This window comes from Ovis aries, chromosome 24, assembly GCF_016772045.2.
Source record: "Ovis aries strain OAR_USU_Benz2616 breed Rambouillet chromosome 24, ARS-UI_Ramb_v3.0, whole genome shotgun sequence".
Taxonomy (NCBI): Eukaryota; Metazoa; Chordata; class Mammalia; order Artiodactyla; family Bovidae; genus Ovis; species Ovis aries.
The window spans coordinates 3,204,390-3,228,866 of NC_056077.1; the positions used below are offsets into that span (position 1 = coordinate 3,204,390).

The 24,477-nt window shown below is 42.6% G+C and overlaps 2 protein-coding genes and 1 non-coding gene across 4 annotated transcripts; 2 read left to right on the top strand and 1 right to left on the bottom strand.

The window, feature by feature from the left end:
- Window positions 1-9,370, top strand: LOC101120292 (olfactory receptor 1F1-like). 2 transcript variants are annotated; one of them, XM_012104755.4, is made up of 2 exons: window positions 1-909; window positions 9,338-9,370. In XM_012104755.4, exons 1-2 carry the CDS (start codon window positions 1-3, stop codon window positions 9,368-9,370), a joined length of 942 nt encoding a protein of 313 aa, XP_011960145.4. The 2 variants fall into 2 exon arrangements, with proteins under 2 accessions (XP_011960145.4, XP_027817666.2); XM_027961865.2 differs by lacking the exon at window positions 9,338-9,370 and having other exon boundaries at window positions 1-942.
- Window positions 7,992-19,616, bottom strand: ZNF200 (zinc finger protein 200). The gene is made up of 5 exons (XM_004020732.6): window positions 19,162-19,616; window positions 18,105-18,431; window positions 17,269-17,360; window positions 16,840-16,963; window positions 7,992-10,283 (listed from the first exon to the last, which is right to left on the bottom strand). Exons 2-5 carry the CDS (start codon window positions 18,349-18,351, stop codon window positions 9,565-9,567), a joined length of 1,182 nt encoding a protein of 393 aa, XP_004020781.1. The 5' UTR covers window positions 18,352-18,431; window positions 19,162-19,616; the 3' UTR covers window positions 7,992-9,564.
- On the top strand, window positions 11,197-11,303 carry LOC114110694 (U6 spliceosomal RNA). The gene has a single exon (XR_003586937.2). It is a non-coding gene; the product is annotated as a U6 spliceosomal RNA (small nuclear RNA).
- Window positions 19,617-24,477: the final 4,861 nt, after the last annotated feature.

The following is a 24,477-nucleotide window of genomic DNA, read 5'->3' on the forward strand; positions in this document are numbered from 1 at the left end:
ATGGGAGAGGCCAACCAGTCGAGAGTCTCTGAGTTCCTCCTCCTGGGGCTCTCCAGGCAGCCCCAGCAGCAGCAGCTCCTCTTCCTGCTCTTCCTCACCATGTACCTGGCCACGGTCCTGGGAAACCTGCTCATCCTCCTAGCCATCAGCGTGGACTCCCGCCTGCACATCCCCATGTACTTCTTCCTCTGCAACCTGTCCTTCGTGGACACCTGCTTCTCCTCCACCACTGTCCCCAAGGTGCTGGCCAACCACGTACTCAGGAGCCAGACCATCTCTTTCTCTGGGTGTCTCACGCAGATGTATTTTGTTTTTATGTTCATGGACATGGACAATTTCCTCCTGGCTGTGATGGCCTATGACCGCTTTGTGGCTGTATGCCACCCCTTACACTATTCAGCAAAGATGACCCCCCAGCTCTGTGCCCTGCTGGTCACTGGGTCGTGGGTCACTGCCAGTCTGGATATGCTCTTGCACACCCTGCTGATGGCTCGACTCTCCTTCTGTGCAGACAATGCCATCCCCCACTTCTTCTGTGATGTGACCCCCCTCCTCAAGCTCTCCTGCTCTGACACACACCTCAATGAGGTGATGATACTGACTGAAGGTGCCCTGATCATGATCACCCCGTTCGTTTGCATCCTGACTTCATATGTCCTTATCACCTGTGCTGTCCTGAGGATCCCATCCACAAAGGGGAGATGGAAAGCCTTCTCCACCTGTGGCTCCCACCTGGCTGTGGTGTTCCTCTTCTATGGCACCATCATATTTCTGTATTTCAACCCTTTGTCCTCCCACGCAGCTGAGACAGATGTAGCAGCTGCTGTGATGTTCTCTGTGGTGACCCCCATGCTGAACCCCTTCATCTACAGCCTGAGAAACCAGGACATAAAAGGGGCTCTTGGAAAAGTGATTGCTATGAAATTTTTTTCTGCTCAGTAATGAAATGGGCTAAGAAAATCACAGAGGGAACTAATTTCTAAGAAAATTATATTTTTATTTTTTCCATCATGTAAAACTTAAATTTTGTCTTTTAATCTTGATACTGGAAACCTATATCCTGATCTTTCACTTACATATTATAACAGTCTTTCTAAATTTCTGAATAGTCTCCACAACTTTATTTTCCTTCCCTTTTGTATTTTCATCAAGTTGCTCTAGCAAAATAAACTCACTAGTCACCCTGCTACTGAATTAAAACATAAAGGAAGTTTTACTATTTAAAAGTACAACTTTATATTTTGAAAATGACTGCAGAAAACAAAACACTGATAAATAGATGAAACTGGTTAAAACATCACTGAGAAGGATGAGGGACAAAGACAAAAAATAGGGCACTTCCCCTTAACTTCAGAGAGAGCTAAGATGATATCTTTTATGAAAAAGCACAGAATTTGAATCCAAGGCGATTTCTGTTTATAACAATGATTTTTTATTATTCTTTGTAATTGTGTGTTGGTATTTTTGTCTAAAGGGATAAATGGTAGCGTTTTCTATTTTTAGTCTATATATCCAATAAGTATTTGTAATAAGAGGGACAATACCTGTTCTTTCAAAGTCTGAAAGAAATCCCCACCTTTTGCTCCATATATTTTTGTGCTCTATTAGCTACAGGCATATTTATATGTTTTATATAATCTTGTTTTATCCTTTTATTGTTATAGTTCAGTTCAGTTCAGTCACTTAGTCATGTCTGACTCTTTGCGACCCCATGAATCCCAGCACGCCAGGCCTCCCTGTCCATCACCAACTCCTGGAGTTCACTCAGACTCACATCCATCGAGTCAGTGACGCCATCCAGCCATCTCATCCTCTGTCATCCCCTTCTCCTCCTGCCTCCAATCCCTCCCAGCATCAGAGTCTTTTCCAATGAGTCAACTCTTCGCATGAGGTGGCCAAAGTACTGGAGTTTCAGCTTTAGCATCATTCGTTCCAAAGAAATCCCAGGGCTGATCTCTTTCAGAATGGACTGGTTGGATCTCCTTGCAGTCCAAGGGACTCTCAAGAGTCTTCTCTAACACCACAGTTCAAAAGCATCAATTCTTTGGTACTCAGCTTGCTTTATAGTCCAACTCTCACATCCATACATGACCACTGGAAAAACCATAGCCTTGACTAGACAGTCCTTTGTTGGCAAAGTAATGTCTCTGATTTTCAACATGCTATCTAGGTTGGTCATAACTTTTTCCCCAAGGAGTAAGCGTCTTTTAATTTCATGGCTGCAGTCACCATCTGCAGTGATTTTGGAGCCCAAAAAATAAGGTCTGACACTGTTTCCACTGTTTCCCCATCTATTTCCTATGAAGTGATGGGACCGGATGCCATGATCTTCATTTTCTGAATGTTGAGCTTTAGGCCAACTTTTTCACTTTCCACTTTCACTTTCATCAAGAGGCTTTTAGCTCCTCTTCACTTTCTGCCATAAGGGTGGTGTCATCTGCATATCTGAGGTTATTGATATTTCTGCCGGCAATCTTGATTCCAGCTTGTGCTTCTTCCAGCCCAGCGTTCTCATGAGGTACTCTGCATATAAATTAAATAAGCAGGGTGACAATATACAGCCTTGATGTACTCCTTTTCCTATTTGGAACCAGTCTGTGGTTCCATGTCCAGTTCTAACTGTTGCTTCCTGACCTGCATATAGGTTTCTCAAGAGGCAGGTCAGGTGGTCTGGTATTCCCATCTCTTTCAGAATTTTCCACAGTTTATTGTGACCCACACAGTCAAAGGTTTTGGCGTAGTCAATAAAGCAGAAATAGATGTTTTTCTGGAACTCTCTTGCTTTTTCCATGATCCAGCGGATGTTGCCAATTTGATCTCTGGTTCCTCTGCCTTTTCTAAAACCAGCTTGAACATCTCAAAGTTCATGGTTCACATATGCTGAAGCCTGGCCTGGAGAATTTTGAGCATTACTTTACTAGCGTGTGAGATGAGTGCAATTGTGCGGTAGTTTGAGCATTCTTTGGCATTGCCTTTCTTTGGGATTGGAATGAAAACGGACCTTTTCCAGTCCTGTGGCCACTGCTGAGTCTTCCAAATTTGCTGGCATAATGAGTGGAGCACTTTCACAGCTTCATCTTTCAGGATTTGAAATAGCTCAACTGGAATTCCATCACCTCCACTAGCTTTGTTCGTAGTGATGCTTTCTAAGGCCCACTTGACTTCACATTCCAGGATGTCTGGCTCTAGGTGAGTGATCAAACCATCATGATTATCTGGGTCATGAAGATCTTTTTGTACAGTTCTTCTGTGTATTCTTGCCACCTCTTCTTAATATCTTCTGCTTCTGTTAGGTCCATACCATTTCTGTCCTTTATCGAGCCCATCTTTGCATGAAATGTTCCCTTGGTATCTCTAATTTTCTTGAAGAGATCTCTAGTCTTTCCCATTCTGTTGTTTTCCTCTATTTCTTTGTACTGATTGCTGACGAAGGCTTTCTTATCTCTCCTTGCTATTCTTTGAAACTCTGCATTCAGATGCTTGTATCTTTCCTTTTCTCCTTTGCTTTTTGCTTCTCTTCTTTTCACAGCTATTTGTAAGGCCTCCCCAGACAGCCATTTTGCTTTTTTGCATTTCTTTTCCACGGGGATGGTCTTGATCCCTGTCTCCTGTACAAGGTCACGAACCTCAGTCCATAGTTCATCAGGCACTCTATCTATCAGATCTAGTCTCTTAAATCTATTTCTCACGTCCACTGTATAATCATAAGGGATTTGATTTAGGTCATAACTGAATGGTCTAGTGGTTTTCCCTCCTTTCTTCAATTTAAGTCTGAATTTGGCAATAAGCAGTTCATGATCTGAGCCACAGTCAGCTCCTGGTCTTGTTTTTGTTGATTGTATAGAGCTTCTCCATCTTTGGCTGCAAAGAATATAATCAATCTGATTTTGGTGTTGACCATCCGGTGATGTCCATGTGTAGAGTCTTCTCTTGTGTTGTTGGAACAGGGTGTTTGCTATGACCAGTGCATTCTCTTGGCAAAACTCTATTAGTCTTTGCCCTGCTTCATTCCGTATTCCAAGGCCAAATTTGCTCATTACTCCAGGTGTTTCGTGACTTTCTACTTTTGCATTTCAGTCTCCTATAAGGAAAAGGACATCTTTTTTTTGGTGTTAGTTCTAAAAGGTCTTGTAGGTCTTCATAGAACCATTCAACTTCAGCTTCTTCAGCATTACTGGTTGGGGCATAGACTTGGATAACTGTGATATTGAATGGTTTGCCTTGGAGACGAACAGAGATCATTCTGTCATTTTTGAGATTGCATCCAAGTACTGCATTTCGAACTCTTTTGTTGACCATGATGGCTACTCCATTTCTTGTAAGGGATTCCTGCCCTCGGTAGTAGATTTAATGGTCATCTGAGTTAAATTCACCCATTCCAGTCCATTTTAGTTCGCTGATTCCTAGAATGTCGACGTTCACTCTTGCCATCGTTTGACCACTTCCAATTTGCCTTGATTTATGGACCTGACATTCCAGGTTCCTACGCAATATTGCTCTTTGCAGCATCGGACCTTGCTTCTATCACCAGTCACATCCACAGCTGGGTATTGTTTTTGCTTTGGCTCCATCCCTTCATTCTTTCTGGAGTTATTTCTCCACTGATCTCCAGTAGCATATTGGGCACCTAATGACCTGGGGAGTTCCTCTTTCGGTATCCTATCATTTTGCCTTTTCATACTGTTCATGGGGTTCTCAAGGCAAGAATACTGAAGTGGTTTGCCATTCCCTTCTCCAGTGGACCACATTCTTGTCAGACCTCTCCACCATCACCTGCCCATCTCGGGTGGCCCCATGGGCATGGCTTAATTTCACTGAGTTAGACAAGGCTGTGGTGCTAGTGTGATTAGATTGACTAGTTTTCTGGGATTATGGTTTCAGTGCGTCTGCCCTCTGATGACCTCTTGCAACACCTACCATCCCACTTGGGTTTCTCTTACCTTGGACATCGGGTATCTCTTCACGACTGCTCCAGCAAAGTGCAGCCACTGCTCCTTACCTTCGATGAGGGGTATCTCCTCACTGCCGCCCCTCCTGACCTTAAATGTGGAATAGCTCCTCTAGGCCCTCCCGCGCCTGTGCAGCCACTGCTCCTTGGACGTGGGGTAGCTCCTCTCGGCCGTTCCTGCGCCATCGCAGCCTGGCACTCTCGGCTGCTGCCCTTGACCTCGGATGTGAGGTAGCTCCTCTCGGCCGCGCTGTGTGCCCAAGTCGCAGCCGCCACCCACGCTATGCATGTTATAAGGTATCCCTTTTATCTAGAGTAACATTTTGTCTAATATTTTGTCTAATATTATTGTAACCATTCAGGTCTTCTGTGGTTTCTGTTTGCATGACATCTCTTTGCATCCTTCTTTCAATTCAATGTGTCTTTGAATCCAAAGTGTGTACCCATTAGACAACATATACTTTGATCATGTTTTTTAATCCAGTTTAATGATGTCTGACTTTTGGTTGAATTTTTAACCCACTCACTTTTTTTTATGGCTGTACTGGGAAGCACGTGGCATCTTAGTTTCCTGACTAGGGATCGAACCCGTGCCACCTACATTGGGAGCACAGAGTTTTAACCACTTGACTGCCAGTGAAGTCCCCCCACTCACTTGTAATACTGATATCTACCATTTAACTTTCTGTTTTCTGTATCTTGTGCCTTTTTTGTCTTTCCTGCTCTTTTGCATTTTTCTGTATTTTCTAATGTAGCATTTTAACACCAGTAATTTTTACTATATTTTTTGGGTTTTTTTTTAGCGGTTGCTCTAGGATTAACTGATCATCAGCATCAAATTCATACTAGCTTAATTCCTGTTATATACAGAAATGCTTCTTCTATATGGTTTTATTCTCTCCCCATTTTAAGCATTATTATGTATTATCCATTTACATATTGCATCAATGTTACAAACTAAACAATACAGTCTTGTAATTATTACCTTACTGTCTGCTGTCATTTCCTTAGTCCCATAAAGCTTTACTCCCACCCAGCTTCTTTGCTGTTATTGGCAACTATATTGCTACACAGATGTTACATTTCTATGTGCTATAGACCCAACAATACATTCAGTTCAGTTCAATCACTCAGTCGTGTCCGAATCTTTGCGACCCCATGGACTGCAGCACGCCAGGCCTCCCTGTCCATCACCAACTCCCAGAGTTTACTCAAACTCATGTCCATCGAACGGGTGATGCCATCCAGCCATCTCATCCTCTGTCGTCCCCTTCTTCTGCTGCCCCCAATCCCTCCCAGCATCAGGGTCTTTCCCAATGAGTCAACTCTTTGCATGAGGTGGCCAAAGTACTGGAATTTCAGCCTCAGCATCAGTCCTTCCAATGAACACCCAGGACTGATCTCCTCTAGGATGGACTGGTTGGATGTCTTTGCAGTCCAAGGGACTCTTAAGAGTCTTCTCCAACATCACAGTTCAAAAGCATCAATTCTTTGGCGATTAGCTTTCTTCACAGTCTGTCACATCCATACATGACCACTGGAAAAACCATAGCCCTGACTAGATGGACCTTTGTTGGCAAAGTAATGTCTCTGCTTTTTAATAAGCTATCTAGGTTGGTCATAACTTTGCTTCCAAGGAGCAAGCGTCTTTTAATTTCATGGCTACAATCACCATCTGCAGTGATTTTGGATCCCAGAAAAATAAAGTATGACACTATTTCCGCTGTTTCCCTTTCTATTTGCCATGAAGTGATGGGACCAGATGCCATGATCTTCGTTTTCTGAATGTTGAGCTTTAAGCCAACTTTTTCACTCTCCTCTTTCATCAAGAGGCTTTTGAGTTCCTCTTCACTTTCTGCCATAAGGGTGGTGTTATCTGCATATCTGTTATTGATATTTCTCCCAGCAATCCTGATTCCAGCCTGTGCTTCTTCCAGCCCAGCGTTTCTCATGATGTACTCTGAATATAAGTTAAATAAGCAGGGTGACAATATACATCCTTGATGTTCTCCTTTTCCTATTTGCAACTGGTCTGTTGTTCCATGTCCAGTTCTAACTGTTGCATACAGGTTTCTCAAGGGGCAGGTCAGGTGGCCTGGTATTCCCATCTCTTTCAGAATTTTCCAGTTTACTCTGATCCACACAAAGGCTTTGGCATAGTCAATAAATTACCTACATATTATTTTATCTAATTGCTTTTAAAACTGTTAACAGCCTCTCAGGGTGCTCCCTTGGAACTTGACTTTGCATACTCTACATGTGGGGCACGGAAAGCATTTTCTGGGTGTGGGGAAGGGGTAGAGGTCCTGAGAGTCACCTACCCAAACATCTTGGGGACTCTGTGGCCCAACCCTTGGGCAGGGGACAGGACCCTCTCACCTCTGGGACCTCACCTTCGCCCTTTTCTGTCCAACAGTCATTTAGCCTTTGAAGTTTTCTGGGCGTGCAGGTGGGTCCCTCTGCGTGATAACTGGGTAAACCCTGGCCAGACTTGCAAATGAGTAAGAGAATAATGCTGACAGCCAGTTCTGTCCCTTATTTTAAAGGGTACTGCTGCTGCTGCTGAGTCGCTTCAGTCGTGTCCAATTCTGTGCGACCCCATAGATGGCAGCCCATCAGGCTCCTCCATCCCTGGGATTCTCCAGGCAAGAACACTGGAGTGGGTTGCCATGTTCTTCTCCAATGCATGAAAGTGAAGAGTGAAAGTGAAGTCGCTCAGTCGTGTCTGACTCTTCGTGACCCCATGGACTGCAGCCTACCAGGCTCTGCCACCCATGGGATTTTCCAGGCGAGTACTGGAGTGGGGTGCCAAAGGGTACAGTAGGCTTGAAATACACAACATGGATAAAGGCCTGTTTTAATGTGGCTTTTAAGTGTTGGGGTTTCTTTTTCTATCTTTGACTACGACTCAAGACAACTGTATCATAAAACATCCTTCTCTTAGTATGCTTTGTACCACAACAAAGTTTAGAACCACTTATTTTAAATGTAACAACAACAACAAAAAAGAGCAATGGGCAGAAAGGAAGAAACAAAACTATTATTTATAGATGGTATAATTTTTAATCACAAATTTTAACAGAACCAAGAAATTACTGAAAATTACATTCAGAGAAGTAGCTAGTTTTGCAAATATATAATTAAGAATAACTTTCCTATGCAAGAGCAACAACCAGAAAAACACAATGGGGAAAAAAAAAAACTTACTTTCAAAAAGAAAATTTTGTTTTGTGTAGAATTTACCTGAAGAAAATTAGAAAAACAAGTACTCAGAATACTCTAATCAGTGGAAGGTAGGTTTCTGGATGGGAACAAAATGTGTAAAGGTAATTTTCCACCACTAGTGTACAGGATTGAGCCTATTCCAATCCAGATACCAATTTAAAACCTAAGGAAATCTAAGAGGAGTAAGACTGATGCAGGATCTGAAAATGACACACCACAGGATGGGTCCTGTGAAGGCACCGCTGGCCTTGCCTCCGGCAGACAAGTCAGGAAAGTGTGGGTACCAGGAAGCCACAGAGAACAAATGTCCACTACAATGACGACACTGGAACCCTACCTCCTGAGGGTTAATGGGAGTGAGCCACTGGGGAGATAATTTCTAAAAGTAAAACACTATGCTTGTGAGGTAGTGACCACCCATTGCCAAAGGTCTGATGGGAACTAAACAAATGGCAAGGTTCTTGACCAGCCACGGATCCAAGCCAACGTCTTCCTCCCCCTCTGCAGGTTCCTGGGGTTTCCTTCCTGGCAGGTTTTCCTGACTCAACAGAGGGACAAAATTCAGAAGTTTTTCCAGGAGTGGGGCTGGGTGGCCAGGCCTGAGTGACCCAAACTTCTTCTGGCAAGGCAAAGGCATGAGAGAGCTGTTTGAGCAATTAACAGCTGGACAAAATACAGTAAGAACAGCAGACACTTTTAAATTACACTGTGAAGAGGATTTCTGTAAATGTCACTTTTCACCACAAACTGCAAGCTATTGAAATTGATCATTAGTTTTTAGATCACATACAAATGATGGAGTGTCTTTGACATTCAGTTGCTGTTTTCCTATATTCCAAAGTAAACAATCCCTTTCATCTCTCAAGCTTTCAGGGTATCGTTAGATGGTGATATGAATGGCTAATAAAAGCTGTTGACTTATTACCAAGTCGGCAGTTTGGTTCTTTTAGGGGAACAGTTTCAGATAAAGATCTTTACATTATTTCTCAGGTGTGAAATCCTATGTGTGTGTGTGGGGGGGGGGGGAATGGAATATTCTGATACTTTCAGTACACTTATCAGTCTTCACCTTAAGGTAAGTGGCCCCCAGACTCCTATTTCAAAGCCTTTTTTGGGAAAGGGATCTGTGAGCTGTACACTGTTGCTTAAGTTCACAAAAGAAAGCTCTTTAGTCCAAAAAGCCTGGTTGCTAACTGAGGTATAGCCCTTGAGGATGTTTTGTTTTCCCTGTGAATTTTCTAAAAACTTGAGATTTCAGCAAATTTGAATATTTATCCGATTTTGGCTATAATGAGGTTTTCTTGTCTGTAACTTTTCCGACAGCCTGGCAATTCAGAATTATTTATGGAATATTTCAGTCTGAGGTGGTATCATCAGACCTTTCTCTGATGTCACTTCTGTTTTCGGGTCTTACATGCTGAGTGGGTTTTTTCATGCCGGGTACAGTTTGACAGCCGACCAAATCTTCTCCCACACTTTTTACAACCATATGGCCTCTTGGCCTTGTGACTCTGCAAGTGAATCACAAACTCTTTGTTTTCTGGGAAGGTTTTCCCACATTCTGGACACTTAAGTATCTTTTCCCTTATATGGATTCCTTCATGGCGACTCCGATGAGAATTCTGACGGAAGTTTTTCCCACACTGAGAACACGAATAAGGCTTCTCTCCTGTATGGATTCTCTCATGCTTATTAAGGTTTGTTTTATGATTAAAGCTTTTCCCACAGTGACTGCAGTCATAGGGCTTTTCTCCAGTGTGAGTCCTCTGGTGGGAAATAAGGTAAGAACTCTCATTAAACTGTTTCCCACACAGCGGACAAGTATACCATCTTCTTGTTCTACGATTTCGGGTAAGTGCAATAACATTAATATCCACGTATTTTGAGAGTTCTTCTAGAGGAGTATCATTTTCAATGGTAACTAAAAGATTTCTCATTTTCCTTTCCTTTGGAATAGATGTATTTAACCTTTCTTCTTTTTGGCAATCTGGAAGCTGCTCAGGGACCATGGAACAATCCATTTCATCACAATCTGAAGACTCTTCTCTATGATCTTCATCCTCTACAGGTTCTGTCTGAAGCTCTTCATCCTCAGGATTATTGCCACTGACTGTGGAAACAGAGAGAAAATCTAATAATTTTTGAGGGATATGATACCATGCAGGAAAAACCAAGTTAGATTTCTCATGAGACCATAGCCTTGAAAGTCAGAAATCTGACTGGCAGACATTTGCCATCAACACTTCCTCACCCTTACTGAGGATGGGATACATGACTGATAAATCTTTCCTTACCCATAATGCAAGCACACAGTCCTCTTTTTTTTTTTTTAAAAAAGAAATGTGGAACTAGACTGAAAGATTTCCATGTTTGTTTTCTGAATAGGTACCAATTACTCAACAAGTTCATACTGATCTTATATTATGTGTAAATCACTGAGCTAATAAGGACCAGGGGGTGAAGGACATAAATATTAAAAGGTACACTTGTAATCTTTAGGAGGCTAGTAAGTAAATGGTAAGATGAGTTACTTCCAGGTTTTCACTATATTATAGTATTAGCTAATATTATTACATCCAATATAGTGAAAAACTGCAAACAATTCAAATGACCACAACTAAAGTAGGCAAAGTATTTTCACATGGTGTATTATTTTTTTGGACATGAAAGGATTACTACAGCGAACTTTCCTGGCAATCCAATGGTTAAGAATCTGTGCTTCCACTGAGTTTGATCCCTGGTCAGGGGACTAAAGATCCTGCATGCTGCACGGTGTAGCCAAAGAGAAAAAATGATCTACATTAAAAAAAAGGCTACTACAATTGATAAAATGCAAACTATGGTAGAAGTCAATGGTTGTCATTTTTGGGGGGAGAATGGAAACTAGTGACCGAACAGGACCACAAGAGGGATATCTGGGGTTTTAGTTGATTTTAGACAAATATGTTCATTTTGTGGAAATCTGAGCTGTATACTTAGGACTTGTATTTCCCAAAAAAGTCCGTGTAAAATGACAGATTACAGCGCTTGCTCCGGCAGCACATATACTAAAATGGGAAAGATACAGAGAAGACTAGCATGGCCCCTGCGCAAGGACAACACGCAAATTTGTGAAGAGTTCCACACACACAAAACCCCCCCCACCAGATTACAAAGAGTAGGTAACAAAGCAAAACAAAAAAGTATGCTATGAACAGGTGGAATGACAAGGGACTTTGTCTGACTCTGGGCAACTTAGTGAAATTAAAGGATGAAATCAACCAGTTTAGATAATGTGACTGATCATAAAGCCAGAATCTGAATTTCTGCTGGATTTAGCACTTTCACACCAATAGATTTTTAAAATTCATTTCATTTAATGATTCCCTTAGGATAATGAAAATGTTGGGCCAAAGCACAGGAAATATTTTTTTTATTACAGCTCTTGAGATGAACTGACATACTGCTTTCCAAAGGAACTATACAGATTTCAATATAACCATCAACATGTGGCTAGGTATCAATTTTAACTAATCTTGCTGGTAGTAGATATAATTTTCAAATATTTAATAGGTATAAAATGGTTTCTCATTGTAGCTTTATTTTACACTTTGATTACTGCAAACTAATAATTTATCTATTGGCTGACACTTTTATAAATTTAAATAAATTTTATAGGACTTTCCTGGTGATCCAGGGATTGAGAATCTACCTGCCAATGCAAGGGACATGGGTTCAATCCCTAGTCCAGGAAGATCTCACATGCCAAGGAGCAACTAAGCCTGTGCACCACAACTACTGAGCCCAAGCACCCTACAGCCCATGCTCTGCAACAAGAGAAGACACTGCATTGGGAAGCCTGAGCACTGCAACCAGAGAAAGCTTGCCTGCAGCAACAAAGACCCAGTGGACCCAAAAATAAAATAAATAAAAATACATAAATTATATATATTATAAATCTTAATCTCTTTATCACTGATATTTTTTTAAATTAAAGTCTTCCTCTATAATAACCCCACAACTTAAAAGCAGAAAATGAGTCTTTTAAAATCCAATAAATTTCTATTGTTTTCTGGCCATTCTTTTATGATTTATTTTTATTTAACTCTGATACTTTTGAAGTTTAGTATCACACTGTTTGTTGTTCGTAACGTGTCTAATATTGGTAGGTAGTCAGAACATTCACCACTTTCACCAATTTGACGGAGTACATTTACAGTACAAGTCTGGCTGCTGCTGCTGCTGCTGCTAAGTCGCTTCAGTCGTGTCCAACTCTGTGCGACCCCATAGACGGCAGCCCACCAGGCTCCCCTGTCCCTGGGATTCTCCAGGCAAGAACACTGGAGTGGGTTGCCATTTCCTTCTCTAATGCATGAAAGTGAAAAGTGAAAGTGAAGTCGCTCAGTCGTGTCCGACTCTTAGCGACCCCACGGACGGCAGCCCACCAGGCTTCTCCGTCCATGGGATTTTCCAGGCAAGAGTACTGGAGTGGGGTGCCACTGCCTTGGGCACTGATATCTTTACATGATTTTAGTTTTCCTATTTAGACCTGTTTCTCTCCAATATTCAAAAAAATCTCTTCTATTTACCATATAAAACATCTATTTTACTCCTATTTCATAGTCATTCTGAAGGAGAGCTCTCATTATTTTGTGTTTAAGAACGCTACTGATATTTATTTATTCCTACTGACCTACTGTAAAACTATTAAATATCATGTTTTAATTGATCCTTTAAAATTTTCTAAATATAAATCATATTTTGATTCCTCCTCTTTTCCAATATTCATTCTCCCTAACCCCTTTTTCTTATATTAGGTTAAATTAAAGAACTAAGCATCTGTTTTGAGAACAATTAACGAAACTCAACTGCATTTTACATTCCTTTATTGCACTAATGAAGGCGATGGCACCCCACTCCAGTACTCTTGCCTAGAAAATCCCATGGATGGAGAAGCCTGGTGGGCTGCAGTCCATGGGGTTGGTAGGAGTCGGACACGACTGAGTGACTTTACTTTCACTTTTCACTTTTATGCATTGGAGAAGGAAATGGCAACCCACTCCAGCGTTCTTGCCTAGAGAATCCCAGGGATGGAGGAGCCTGGTGGGTTGCTGTCTATGGGGTCGCACAGAGTCAGACACGACTGAAGTGACTTAGCAGCAGCACTGCACTAACTTTAAAAATAGAGAAGAATTTTAGTAGCTGATATATGGCTCTAAATCAAAATATGAAAATTACACTGAAAAGCCTTACTCTAATCCCCGTCTCATTCCAATCCCAAAGAAAGAAAGGCAATGCCAAAGAATGTTCAACCCCACAGTTGCATTCATCTCACATGCTACCAAAGTAACGCTCAAAATTCTCTGAGCTAGGCTTCAACAGTATGTGAACCGAGAATTCCCAGATGTTCAAGCTGGATTTAGAAAAAGCAGAGGAACTAGAGATCAAATTGCCAACATCTGGTGGATCAGAGAAAAACCAAGAGAATTCCAGAAAAACATCTACTTCTGCTTCATTGACTATGCTGAAGCCTCTGACTGTGTGGCTCACAACAAACTGTGGAAAATTCTTAAAAGAGATGGGAATACCAGACCACCTTACCTGCCTCCTGAGAAATCTGTATGCAGGTCAGGAAGCAACAGTTAGAACCAGACATGGAACAACAGATTGGTTCCAAACTGGGAAAGGAGTATGTTGAGGCTGTATATTTTCACCCTGCTTATTTAACTTATATGCAGAGTACATCATGAGAAATGGTGGTCTGGACGAAGCACAAGCTGGAATCAAGATTGCCGGGAGAAATATCAATAACCTCAGATATGCAGATGACACCACCCTTATGGCAAAAAGTGAAGAGAAACTAAAAAGCCTCTCGATGAAAGTGAAAGTGGAGAGTGAAAAAGTTGGCTTAAAGCTCAACATTCAGAAAACGAAGATCATGGCATCCGGTCCTATCACTTCATGGCAAATAGATGGGGAAACAATGATGGACTTCATTTTCTTGGGCTCCAAAATCACTGCAGATGGTGACTGTGGCCATGAAATTAAAAGATGTTTGCTCCTTGGAAGAAAAGCTATGACCAACCTAGACAGCATATTAAAAAGCAGAGACGTTACTTTGTCGACAAAGGTCCATCTAGCCAACGCTATGGTTTTTCCAGTAGTCATGTATATACCTACAATTTACTGCACTTTATCTGTTTAAATATTTATTTTGTCATAAAAAGTTTAAAAATTTTTATGTATTTACCTTATTGATCTTTTAAGACTTCTGGATTTTTGAGTCTTTATTAGAAAAGTCATCCTATCCCATGGTTATAAAGGAATTCCCCCACATGCTCTAATTGTTTTTTTAAAAAAACATTTAAAACCTTTGACCCACCTGGAGTTCTTCTTGGTTTGCAAAGTAAGATATGATTCACCAAGAGGCTAAGTTTTCATTGGACCTTTTATCAAAAAGTCTCTCTTTACCGTGCTGACTGGGGATTCCAACTTTATCACAAACTAAATCCCCATGTGTATTTGAAGCTATTTCTGCACTTCTTATTCCATCCCATTGGTCTATCCACTCACATGCCAAAATTATATATTGTTTTCATTGCAGGTTTTAGAGGCTGCTTCGCTAAGAGTCGGACACGACTGAGCGACTTCACTTTCACTTTTCAATTTCCTGCATTGGAGAAGGAAATGGCAACCCACTCCAGTGTTCTTGCCTGGAGAATCCCGGGGATGGGGGAGCCTGGTGGGCTTCCGTCTATGGGGTCGCACAGAGTCGGACACGACTGAAGCGACTTAGCAGTAGCAGCAGCAGCAGCAAACACCTGGTAGGCTATAACTCTCCTGCCCCACTGCTCTTCTTTCCAGTTTTCCTGGTTACTTGCAGTTATTTTTCCACTTGAATTTGAAATCACACTGTCCAGTTCCGGGGGGAATATCCTATTGGTTTTAGTAAAGGGACTACATTGAATTCATAAATTAACTTGAGGAGAACTGACCTTTTCAATATTAAGTCTTTCTAACTAAGAACATGGTATTTCTTTCCATTCATTCAAATTTACTTTTATGTCCTTTAGAAGTGTTTTATTTTCCTCATCATTTTTGCACATTTCTTAAGTTTATTTCTAGATGCTTAATCTTTTTTTGTTCCTAATGCGTATCTTCTAAATCACTGGTCTCCAACCTTTCTGGAACCAGGGACTGGCTTCATAGGAAGATAATTTTCCCATGGACCCTTTGGGTAGGAGGGTGGGCTTCAGGATGATTCAACCACATTACACTTATTGTGCACTTTACATCAGCCCCATCTCAGATCACCAGGCATTAGATCTTGGAGGCTGGGGACCCCTGTTCTAAATGACTGTATTTCCATAAATGATTTCTGTATAAAAATTTTACATCTCATTGCCTTACTGAATACACCTATCATACGTAATAAGTTTTCAGACATTCTCTAGAATTTTCCAGATACACATATGTATCATATGTAAATAGATGTAGTTTTATTTTTCTCTTAAATTCTAGTTTCTTTCTCATTTAACTGTACTAGCTAACACCTGAAAAGAAAGTGAAAGTGTCAGTTGCTCAGTCGTGTCCGACTCTTCGCAACCCCGTAGACTATAGCCTGCTAGGTTCCTCTGTCCATGGGATTCTCCAGGCAAGAATACTAGAGTGGCTAGCCATTCCCTTCTCCAGGGGATCCTCCCAACCCAGGGATTGAACCCAGGACTCTTGCATTGCAGGCAGACTCTTTACCATCTGAGCCACCAGGGAGGCCACCCAAAACAAAATGTTAAATAGTAGTAGTGATAGTGGGCTTCGTTGTTGTATCCTAATTCTAGTGGGAATGCCTCTCAGTGTTTCCCTTTAAAGATGATAATGGTGGGACTTCCCTGGTGGTTTAGTGGCTAAGACTTTGTCCTCCCAATACAGAAGGCCCAGATTCAATCCTTGTCAGGGAACTAGATACCACATGCAGCAACTAAGAGCTCACATGTTGCAAGTAAGACTCGATGCAGCCAAATAATAAATATTAAAAAAAAAAAACCCTGCTCTACTACTTACTGCTGTGTGACCCTCAACAAATTTAACATTTCTCTACTTCAGTTCCATCATCTATAACATAATAATGATTCCTATACCCCACAGTGCTATCATGAGAATTACATGAGATAATAAATGCATGTAAAGTACTTAGAATAGTGTCTAGCACATACTGGCATACATGTGCTTAAGAAATGCTAGATAATACTTCCATCAAAAATGGGATATATTTTCTCTTACACTAGTAGGTTTCAACACCAATGACAAAATAAGACTTAAAAAAGAATTAGTCAAGTGTCCAGTGAAAATAGTGATGTAAAATGTATCTGTTGAGAATACCACTGGATACAGAAAGTGGATTCAGAAACAGTATGCGTGCGTTTTCTGTTTAAATGTATGATGTTAGCACATCAGCTGCAGGTCTTGATTACCAAGACAGATGCCCTCCACCCTCACTGCCCCAAAGATACAGGAAAAATGGCCACTCATAGCTGAAGAAGGCTCTGCCACACAGAATAAAACAAAAATATGCATGTGAACATGTACTTAGCTGGTGTGACCAGTGTCTCAAAAAAATTTGAGATGAAATAGAATCATGCTTTTCCCATATCCTTCAATCTAAACTTACAAGGGACTTGATTTCTTACCCAGTAACATCATCTCCCCAATGCTGTCTTCTTCCATCTCTGAGGTGGGCTGCTGAGCAGGATCCAGGCTTACACATTCTTCTTGGGAGTGAAATACATTCAAATCCTCAAAGACCACCAGTTTCTGAAAGAACAACAGGCCCCCTTCCTCTTAGCAACAGAGGTTCCTTGACAGCCTTGCTGTTAAGAAAGACTGAGACCCAAAGATTGGGGAAGGGATGGTGAAAGGGATCTACAAGTCTCACGCAGACCAGAAAGCCAGGCTCCAAGAGAAGCCAGAGGAAAAACAGAACAGAACTGTCTAAGAAGGCAGTGAAGAATGAGCCCAGTCTTCCTGCTGACTCCCTAGAGTGTGTTTTTATATGTGGGAGGGCTGCGAGAGCAGAGAGGGTGATGTACCCAAACAATGAACAGGAAAGCTGAACCCACCTCAGATTCAGATTTCAGACACAGAGATACTGTCTCCTGTTTCTGTTGGATTCCTTCTCTAGGTAGAAGCTTCACTAAGGGACGAGGTTGCACTGGGGAAAGAGGAAGGTGCAGTTAAAAGAAAGTCAGTGACCCTAATAGAAAGATTCTACCCACATTTTGAAGCCAGATCATTCCTTCGGTAGGTAACTCATAGCTTTTCTGCTCCTACGAGCCCAGTCAAAGGTCAAGCCTCAAACCACAGGGTCTTGAACTTACATGGCGTCTTTTCATTAAAAAAAAAAAGGTGATTCCCCTAAGCACCTTTTAAAATTTCCATTACCATTAAGGGGAAGGTTGGGGTAAAGTCTGAAGATGTCCACAGCAAGCACAAAAGTTTACAAGATTCCACATAAGCTGAAGTCAATTCAATAATTCATATACATTTCTTTATCCTAAAAACATACTCCCCAGGCTTCCCTGGCCGTTCAGTGTATAAGACTCCACCTTTCTAATGCAGGGGGCACAGATTTGATCCCTCGTTGAGGAACTAAGATCCCACATGCTGCATGTTGTGGCAAAAGAAAAAAAAGATTCCCCCTCCCGCATGCGTGAGTAAAATTGACACTACAAAAAAAGTTAGTCTATTCTATGGCTTTACAACACACTTAGCAAATCACTCAAACCCAGCTTGGGGAAAAAAAAAATACTCCCTCTTCCTGGCATGTTGACTTATCAGAATCAACTCCTTTTTTCAAAACCCACCTTCCTAACTTGAATTCCCTATTACTATGGAAGCCTAGCTCAATCCCCAGTACCACCCTCTTTCTTCTAGTGAAACAGTATGTGCTTCTTACCTCTATTCTGAAGGTTTGAGCTCACATCCTTGACAATAACCAAGGTCTCCTTGATTTTCTGACTGGGTTGGACTAAGCTTGGCTTGGGCAAGAAGGTGAGGAAGTGCTCCAAAACCAGTTGGTGGATGGTCTTGGGTCCACTAGTAGCATCTCGGAGTAAGTCTTGGCCCAGCTTGGAGTTGGGAGGGACTCTCAGTATAAAGGACCGTTTTGGCTTGGTGGGCATAGGGACCACTTTTGCAGCCATCGTGCCTTGAAATCACACACCACACTTGTTTCTGCAGAGCTTCAAGAGCCACCTCTTACTGGAGAAAACCTATCAGTCAGCTATAGATGAGAGAAACCATGGGTCAGGCTGAGCATGCCTCTACTCCAATGTTTCTTGGGCGGTGAGGCCACGTGAAATCTAAATCAGTAAGGAAAGATAAGCTGGGGTAGGGAACTCACGACTGAAAGGAAGACCCCTGCACCTGATACTCTCAGCAAGACCTGAAAGGAATATCCTGCGAATGGAAGATGTCTAAACCTCAAGGGCCAAACAGAAGGGAGCAAAGACAACCGGCAGAAGACCAAGGGTCTTCCTCATGATAATGCGAAGCTCAAACTCCAAACTCCAGGAAAAATGGTTTCACTCACGCTGGGAAAAAAAAAAAAAAAAGCAACGGGCCAAAAGACAGGAAATCCGAGGTTCAATAACGAGGGCATCTGGTTAGAGGTCAGCTTGGCAACTGAACCTGGCCTCACCGTAGCCCTTGGACCGCATGTCCCTAGGATGTCATTCAGGGGGCAGTTGGCCCAAGGAGCAACCGCAAGGCAGCATGAGGGGTCTACATGTGGCCAGCCGACTCTTTTCCGCCCTCAAAGTCTTGTAAGAGGAACAGGGGGCATCCCGGTAGGGCCCACCGGTCCAGGCCCACTCTGCAGCCTCTCCCACTGGCCAAGGAGCATCTTCACCGCAAAGCCCAGCTGGTTGCCTGGGGTGCGCTCCAGCAATGGCCCCTGTTTCGCTCCCTAGAGGCCGCCTCAGTCTGGTTCCCGCCCTCCCGGAGCCCCTCACCTTTTGGGGTTCTGCTGTGCCTGGGCGCACGCTGGGGACAACCCCGGACCCAGACTCAGGGAGGGACTGGGAAACTAGGCGCGAGAGGCCCAGCCCAACCCTCGCCCTTCGGGGTGTCCTCACTGGCAGCCAGCTATTATTTGTGTGAGCTGCGGTTAGTTGGTGAGGACGACCGGGACGCGGTGTCTTCTGGGAGACCGGGTGTCTAGGCGGCCGTGATGTCACGCCCGGTGCCTCGTTTCCGGCGCGGAAGCCTGGTCTCCTCGCTTGGAGCGGGCAGTCTGCGCTTCAGAAGGCGAGGCTCGAGGCCGACCAGCAGGACTTTCAGGACCGCAGGGAGGCCAGGTTGGCAGCATCCGCTTTCTCTGCGGCTGTACCTGGGAGACGGAAAGCTAAAGGCTAGCTCCAGCCCGCCAAACCTGGTTGGCACCACTCCAAGTACAGAAGAGCCAAATACAGGGGCTGCTGGGAAATGTAGTTCGGCGCCACACAGCCAATGGGAGATCGTCAGGCTCAGCGGTTGGGGCCGAGCAGGATCTGGGCTCGACCGGAAGCGGGCTGGCGGGAGGACCGGAAGGTCTGTGCGAGGCGGCCGCAGTTTCCGCCGCAGCACCTGGGGTCTATCAAAAAACTGAGGTGGCGGTGAGTTGGTGGTGGGTTTTGGCCTCTATCGGGTCTAGGGTTCTGTTCCAGCCGTCTCTTTCGGTAGGGGCCGCCCGTTGGTCAGAGCCAGGCGACGCTCCCCTACACTGCGGTCTGGACCGGCCATCTTACTTTCTGAGGAATCCTAACTGTCCATTCCGCTTCCGTTCTCCGTTTATCTTTTCTTTCTGCCTTGTTCACATACTCGATTCATTCGCCAGGGAGGTATTGGTCAAGATTTTGGGCCACACAAGAGCAGAGATTGCCTTATTTCTCTGTGTAAGTCATTGTCAGTCAGGATGACTAAACTGAAAATATAAACGAGTCTCTTTTCTTAACGGAAACTGAGTGATTCAGCCATGGTCTAAAATGTGTTTTGAAGAGACTATTGTCAAAACTGTGTGGCAAAAAATCGCAAACAAAAACTGTATAGCAATAAGTTAAAGAATACCTGTCTTTCCAGACATCAAAATTACCAAACAAAAACCTTCTTTAGTCAAAGCTGTATAGTGTGAACTACGAGTGAATAAATACAACAATAAATGCTAAAATTGATCTGAATATATGTGTCGACCGTATGAAAGGGTGGCTTTTAAGCTTGGTACTAGCAAAAGTTGTGTGTGCTTCCTGCAAAAAAGGAAGACTCCTGTCTTTAAATACCGCCAAATTGGGATTTAGTAGCCAATGAAAGAATATTTACGAGAACGCTAAGTTTAATATTGAGGCAGAGTAGGAAACTGAGGTGCCTTAAAGTAGAATATAAACTTGTGAGAATGTATGAAAAAAAGAAACTTTAGAAAATAATATTGATCAAGTCAAACAAGCGGTAGACTGGAATGTAATTGTGCAAGATAAGTCAAATAAAGAATAAGGCATTCCCAGCATACAGAGCTCCTGCCAACTGACCGAAGACTGAGGCAAAGGCCATGGAACCATTCCATACAGGAGGAAAGCTAAATGATATTGACATTTGAAAGATGTTTAGTGGGAATTCCCTGGCCGTCCATTGGTTTGATTCCTGGTCAGGGAACTAAGACATTGCATGCATGACAGCGTGGTGAAAAAAAGAAAGAAAAGATGCTTAGCCACAGTTTGGCAGTCTTTCAAAATATCAGCATAGAATTATTATCAGTTCAGTTGCTCAGTCATTTCCGACTGTGCAACCCCATGGACTGCAGCATGGCCAGGCTTCCCTGTCCATCATCAACTCCCAAAGCTTGCTCAAACTCATGTCCATCCAGTCAGTAATGTCATCCAACCATCTTATCCTCTGTTATCCCCTTCTCCTGCCCTCAATCTTTCCCAGCATCAGGGTCTCTTTCATGAGTCAGTTTTTTTTATCAGGTGACCAAATTATTGGAGATTCATCTTCAGCATTAGTCCTTCCAGTGAATATTCAGGGCTGATTTCCTTTAGGATTGACTGGTTTGATCTCCTTGCAGTCCAAGGGACTCTCAAGCGTCTTCTCCAACACAATAGTTCAGAACCATCAAGAATTACTATAGGATCAAATAATTTCATTCCTAGGTATAAACCCAAGAGAAATGAAAACCTATACACAAATGGCATTGTTCATACTGGCTAAAAAGTAGAAACAACCCACTTGTCTGCGGAACAGATTAAGATGTATATCCATATACTGCTAAGTTGCTTCAGTCGTGTTTGACTCTGTGCGACCCCATAGACGGCAGCCCGTCAGGCTCCTCCATCCCTGGGATTCTCTAGGCAAGAACACTGGAGTGGGTTGCCATTTCCTTCTCCAGTGCATGAAAGTGAAAAAGTGAAAGTAAAGTCGCTCAGTGTCTGACTCAGCGACCCCATGGACTGCAGCCTACCAGGCTCCTCCGTCCATAGGATTCTCCAGGCAAGAGTACTGGAGTGGGGTGCCATTGCCTTCTCCATATAATGAGTTATTTAACAGTTAAAAAAGGAACAAAGCAGTGATACATGCTGCAACATGAATGAACTTTTGACACATTGTGCTAAGCCAAAGAAACCAGTCACACAAGACCATATATTGTAATTCTTATGTGAAATGTGCAGAACAGGCAAATCTGTATAGATAAAAAATAGATTAGTGGTAGGCAGGGCCTGAAGGTAGAGGGGAAAGACCAGTGATTGCTAATGGGTGCAAGGCTTGTTTGGGGGGTGATGAAAATGTTGTGGAATTAGTGTTGACGCACACATTGTGGATATACTAAAATCCATTAATTGTGTATTTAAAAGGGTGCATTTTATGGGCTGTGAATTATATCTCAATATAAAAAAACCACCTGACAGGGAAAATTACATCCTACAAATACAAATATTTAATATTTAAAATATTTATGTCAGTTCAGTTCAGTTCAGTCGCTCAGTTGTGTCCGACTCTTTGCAACCCCATGAATCCCAGCACGCCAGGCCTCCCTGTCCATCACCAACTCCCGGAGTTCACTCAGACTCACGTCCATCGAGTCGGTGATGCCATCCAGCCATCTCATCCTCTGTCGTCCCCTTCTCCTCCTGCCCCCAATCCCTCCCAGCATCAGAGTCTTTTCCAATGAGTCAACTCTTCGCATGAGGTGGCCAAAGTACTGGAGTTTCAGCTTTAGCATCATTCCTTCCAAAGAAATCCCAGGGCTGATCTCCTTCAGAATGGACTGGTTGGATCTCCTTGCAGTCCAAGGGACTCTCAAGAGTCTTCTCCAACACCACAGTTCAAAAGCATCAATTCTTTGGCGCTCGGCCTTCTTCACAGTCCCAACTCTCACATCCATACATGACCACAGGAAAAACCATAACCTTGACTAGACAGACCTTAGTCGGCAAAGTAATGTCTCTGCTTTTGAATATACTACCTAGGTTGGTCATAACTTTTCTTCCAAGGAGTAAGCATCTTTTAATTTCATGGCTGCAATCACCATCTGCAGTGATTTTGGAGCCCCCAAAATAAAGTCTGACACTGTTTCCACTGTTTCCCCATCTATTTCCCATGAAGTGATGGGACCAGATGCCATGATCTTCATTTTCTGAATGTTGAGCTTTACACCAACTTTTTCACTCTTCACTGTCACTTTCATCAAGAGGCTTTTGAGTTCCTCTTCACTTTCTGCCATAAGGGTGGTGTCATCTGCATATCTGAGGTTATTGATTTTTCTCCCGGCAATCTTGATTTATGTAAAAGTACTACAAAAAACTCATTCACTATCTGGATCCCACATAGCAAGTAGTTAAAGGAACGGTACCATTTTTATAGACTTGATGGAAGCAGTTTTTCACATGTTGAGGTATGGGGAAGTCATTCTTGCTTATAAATGATTTGGCTTGAACTTTATGCTAATTAGAATAGCCTGCTTTATGGCTTGTCTAACTTACACTGTACATATGCTTTAACCATTAAAAAAAAAAAAAGAATACAGCTACCAGACTGTTGAAAATGTCCTCTTTGAAGATAGGGATAGATGTTCCCTTCCCACCCCCATAACACCAATGCTAGTACTCCATTAAAGATGAGGTTCTCTTCCCAGACACCAGGGTCATGCTAACTAGTTGTGTGCACGCTAATCTGCCTCGTTTGAAACCTGTCGTGTTTGATGTTTTTTGTTCTTTTTTATTAATGATTACTTTTTGGCCATGCTGGGCCTTTGTTGCTGTGCATGGGCTTTTCTGTAATTGCTGGGAGTGAGAATTACTCTCTTTGCAGTGTGTGAGCTTCTCATTGTGGCTTTTCTTGCTGTGTCTTGAGCTTGAATAGTTGCAGCCCGTGGGCTCAGTAGTTACACCTCTCTGGGTCTAGAGCACAGGCTCAGTAGTTGTGGAGCATAGGCTTAGTTGCCCCACGGCATGTGGAATCTTCCTGGCCAGGGATTGAACCCATGTCCCCTGCGTTGCAAGGCAAATTCTTAGCCACTGGACCACCAGGGAAGCCCGTGTTCCTTGTTCTGCCAAAATATAAGACTGTGATTCAGGCATCCAAAATAGAGCAGGATAGTGATTGTGATTCAATTTCAGACTTGTGCTTGCATTATTGAGAACCTCAATTTTCTGAACTGTATCAAACTCAAGGATGGCACAAACCATTCTCAGAAATGTATTTGCTAGTAGCTGCCAGCTGCAACCTAGTGGGCCAAAGTCTCCCCTTGTAACTTTGTAGCCATTTTGGACCCCAACCAGTCCTTACTTAATAAGCACTCTTATTCTTACCAGCATCAATTATAATTCTTGACAAACAATTAGCTTTGGGGTTTTGCCTATAGAGCCTCCCCCCATTTTGAGGTTCTATGGAACACAATTCACATACTTCTTAAATCTGTGTCTCCCAGGCTGTAGTCCTCAGTTTGGCTTGACTAAAACTATTACTATTACAGATTGTTTATCAAATATGTGTGTTGACAGAATGAAGCAAAAAGTTGAAATTCACATGGAAAAATTCATAGCCTCAATTTCAGGTAATGAAATAAAACACAGGTAAAATCTCATTACATTTCGACCATATGAGCAAAAATTTTGTAAATGATCAACACTACTTCAGTCATGAAACATTTAAAATCTCTGAAGGATTGTATGACCAACCACTGCAAGTATTGTCAAATAGTTCACATTCTGAAACAGTTCTAGGATAATGGGAGGGAAAATCATGTGTATGGGAAGGTGGCAGAAAATATACACCAAGATGTTCATGGAAAGATAGCAAGG

Coding starts and splice junctions, on each gene's coding strand:
- LOC101120292 (XM_012104755.4), top strand. CDS start 1: ATGGGAGAGGCCAACCAGTCGAGAGTCTCTGAGTTCCTCCTCCTGGGG. Junction 910..9,337: donor TAAAAGGGGCTCTTGGAAAA/GTGATTGCTATG, acceptor CACAAAAGAAAG/CTCTTTAGTCCAAAAAGCCT.
- ZNF200 (XM_004020732.6), bottom strand. CDS start 18,351: ATGGCTGCAAAAGTGGTCCCTATGCCCACCAAGCCAAAACGGTCCTTT. Junction 17,361..18,104: donor CTCAAACCTTCAGAATAGAG/GTAAGAAGCACA, acceptor CTCTTTCCCCAG/TGCAACCTCGTCCCTTAGTG. Junction 16,964..17,268: donor GTCTGAAATCTGAATCTGAG/GTGGGTTCAGCT, acceptor TTGTTCTTTCAG/AAACTGGTGGTCTTTGAGGA.